The sequence below is a fragment of the Gossypium arboreum genome, chromosome 11, assembly GCF_025698485.1.
Source record: "Gossypium arboreum isolate Shixiya-1 chromosome 11, ASM2569848v2, whole genome shotgun sequence".
NCBI lineage: Eukaryota > Viridiplantae > Streptophyta > Magnoliopsida > Malvales > Malvaceae > Gossypium > Gossypium arboreum.
Window position 1 is genome coordinate 134,118,600 of NC_069080.1, and position 2,333 is coordinate 134,120,932.

The 2,333-nt window shown below is 31.5% G+C and overlaps 1 protein-coding gene across 1 annotated transcript; it reads right to left on the minus strand.

Moving 5' to 3' along the window:
* Positions 1-496: 496 nt before the first annotated feature.
* On the minus strand, positions 497-2,333 carry LOC108473583 (acyl-CoA-binding protein). The gene is made up of 4 exons (XM_017775248.2): positions 2,185-2,333; positions 1,497-1,614; positions 1,338-1,400; positions 497-751 (listed from the first exon to the last, which is right to left on the minus strand). The coding sequence occupies exons 1-4, from the start codon at positions 2,194-2,196 to the stop codon at positions 675-677; spliced, it is 270 nt and encodes an 89-aa protein (XP_017630737.1). The 5' UTR covers positions 2,197-2,333; the 3' UTR covers positions 497-674.

Consider the following 2,333-nt stretch of genomic DNA (forward strand, 5'->3'; position numbering starts at 1 on the left):
GTATTAATTTATAATTTCATCATTTTTAAAGGATTAAATAAAAAATTTATTTTGTCAAAGCATAATTTTATTATGTATTAATTTATAATTTGATCATTTATAAAAGATTAAAATTATAATTTTTCATTTTGAGGACCAAAGCTCCTGTTTGCCCTTGTATTCGCCCTCATTATACATACTAAATAATTATATATACCTAAATTATGTTAATGATTAATTTATAAATATAAAATAATATGATATTGAATCGAAAACTCATTAATAAAAATAAAATAAGGTGGAACAGTATAAAACATGTGGAGTTACACATATATATCCAACATGTATGAACGTGAATATTTTCAACATCAATGCAAACAAAAAACAGAATGGATAAGACAAGCCAATATCCATATAACTATCTCGTTTCGTTACCATCCTTATTAAATGTTAGAAATAACATGAAAAAGGTTACATCGTAACAATGCGACATTCATAACATAACATAAATGGATGATTATGTAAAAATCTACTTTGAAATAACCACAAGAATAAAAGTAAATCAAAGAGTTTCTACTGTAAATAACATAATAGCAATAGAAAAAGAGTACATAATTTATTCATAGTAATGAAAACCCCAAGTAACCAACAAGGGCTTGAAATTACACCAGTTTCATTGGTCATACACACACACATCAAGAACTTCCAGCAGCCTCAAACAGTTGTTTTACTTTGGTGATGTAATCCCCCATTGCTTCCTCCTTTGATTTCCCTGTCAAAATGCCAAAAAACCCAAAGTCAAATCATAGTTTTAGTTCATATATTTCGAAACCCTCTGCTATCTGATAGTCACATTAAAGCCCCCAATTAAATTCAAAGTCGAAACTGATTCAACCCCCTAAACAAGAAATAAAGCTCTTCTAAAGTTGCTTTCTTTCTCCACAAGATTCCAACACAATATTGGTAAAAATATTGTGGAGGTCCCCATATGAGAAGTCAAATTGCATTTTATCATTTCTACTAAAAAAGAGCAAATTAATCTTTGTAAGTTAAATCAAAAAACAAACCAATCATTTGTATCAAAAATTTCATCCTTAAAAAATGGTATGGCTGTGGCTGATGAAATAATCCAACAATGACACGTGACGTGCCACATGTACATCATGTTAATGTATATAGACCAGTTTTTAATTATAAAAATGGATGGAATTTTTTTAAAAGAATGACCAATATGCCCATTTTTAAGTAAAATAGACAAAATACAATTCAACTCCTAGTACACGAGGCTCCATTGTACTTTTACCCCTACAATACCTTACTTAAAAGGACATCGGATTGAACAACTAGTTATTACATACCTTCAACAGCCTTCCATGCATCCCACTTGTACTTTTCCCTCATGTTGAACATTCCAGGACGGCCTTTTTTATAGACAAAAATACAAAACACCATGAATCCCTTTACTATATAGTGACTAAAAGAATATGATTAAATGAGTTATATATATATATACTAACTGGTATTCACTGGTCCAACAGTAGCTTGCTTGTACAGTCCATAGAGAATGAGCATGTCATCATTCGAAGGGGCGGCCGGGAGGGTCTTAACTTTCTCGGCATGGTCCTCGAATTCCTCCTACAGTCAACAACAATCAAAGGGATTAGATTGAAGTGAAACAATAACATACATGCAGTGACCTAATTACGGTTTTAATCTCTTCATTATACTGAAATTCGAGATTTATAATTAGCAAATCTGAACTGATAACACCCTGAGTAGCTGCAGATCACATTCAAACAATAACAAATTTACATACACTTAATAGAAGAGGCTAAAACCATAACCATAATTAGATCATATCTAGTTAGACATTTGGATTTAGGGGTTAGTTTAGAAATTCAAAAATCCCCAATTAGACGTATCAGTAGATTCAAGTTGATTGGCGTTAGATCTGGGATCCGATGCCTGTAATTGTAATTCATTCACAAAAAAACTTCCAGATCTAAAGGTAATCTACTTCAATTGACTTCATATTAAACCTAAAATTCTCCCCCCCCCCAAAAAAAAAAAATGCAGATGCAGTTCTTTGGGGTGAATGAATGAATAGATAATCAGAACATAAAACCATAAACACAAGTAAACTAATTAATTAGATTAGATTAGATTATGAATGAAAGTGAAAGGAAAAAGTAAAGAAAATCAGACCTTCAAACCCATAATTTTGTGAGCGATGGATTAAAAGATGGGTGAAACTATGGGAAAGAGAGAAAGAGAGAACAGCAGCTTCTTGCTTTCAGTGTGTTTCAATGGATCCAAACTAGCATGTTATTTATAACTGTAAACCACTGCCCATT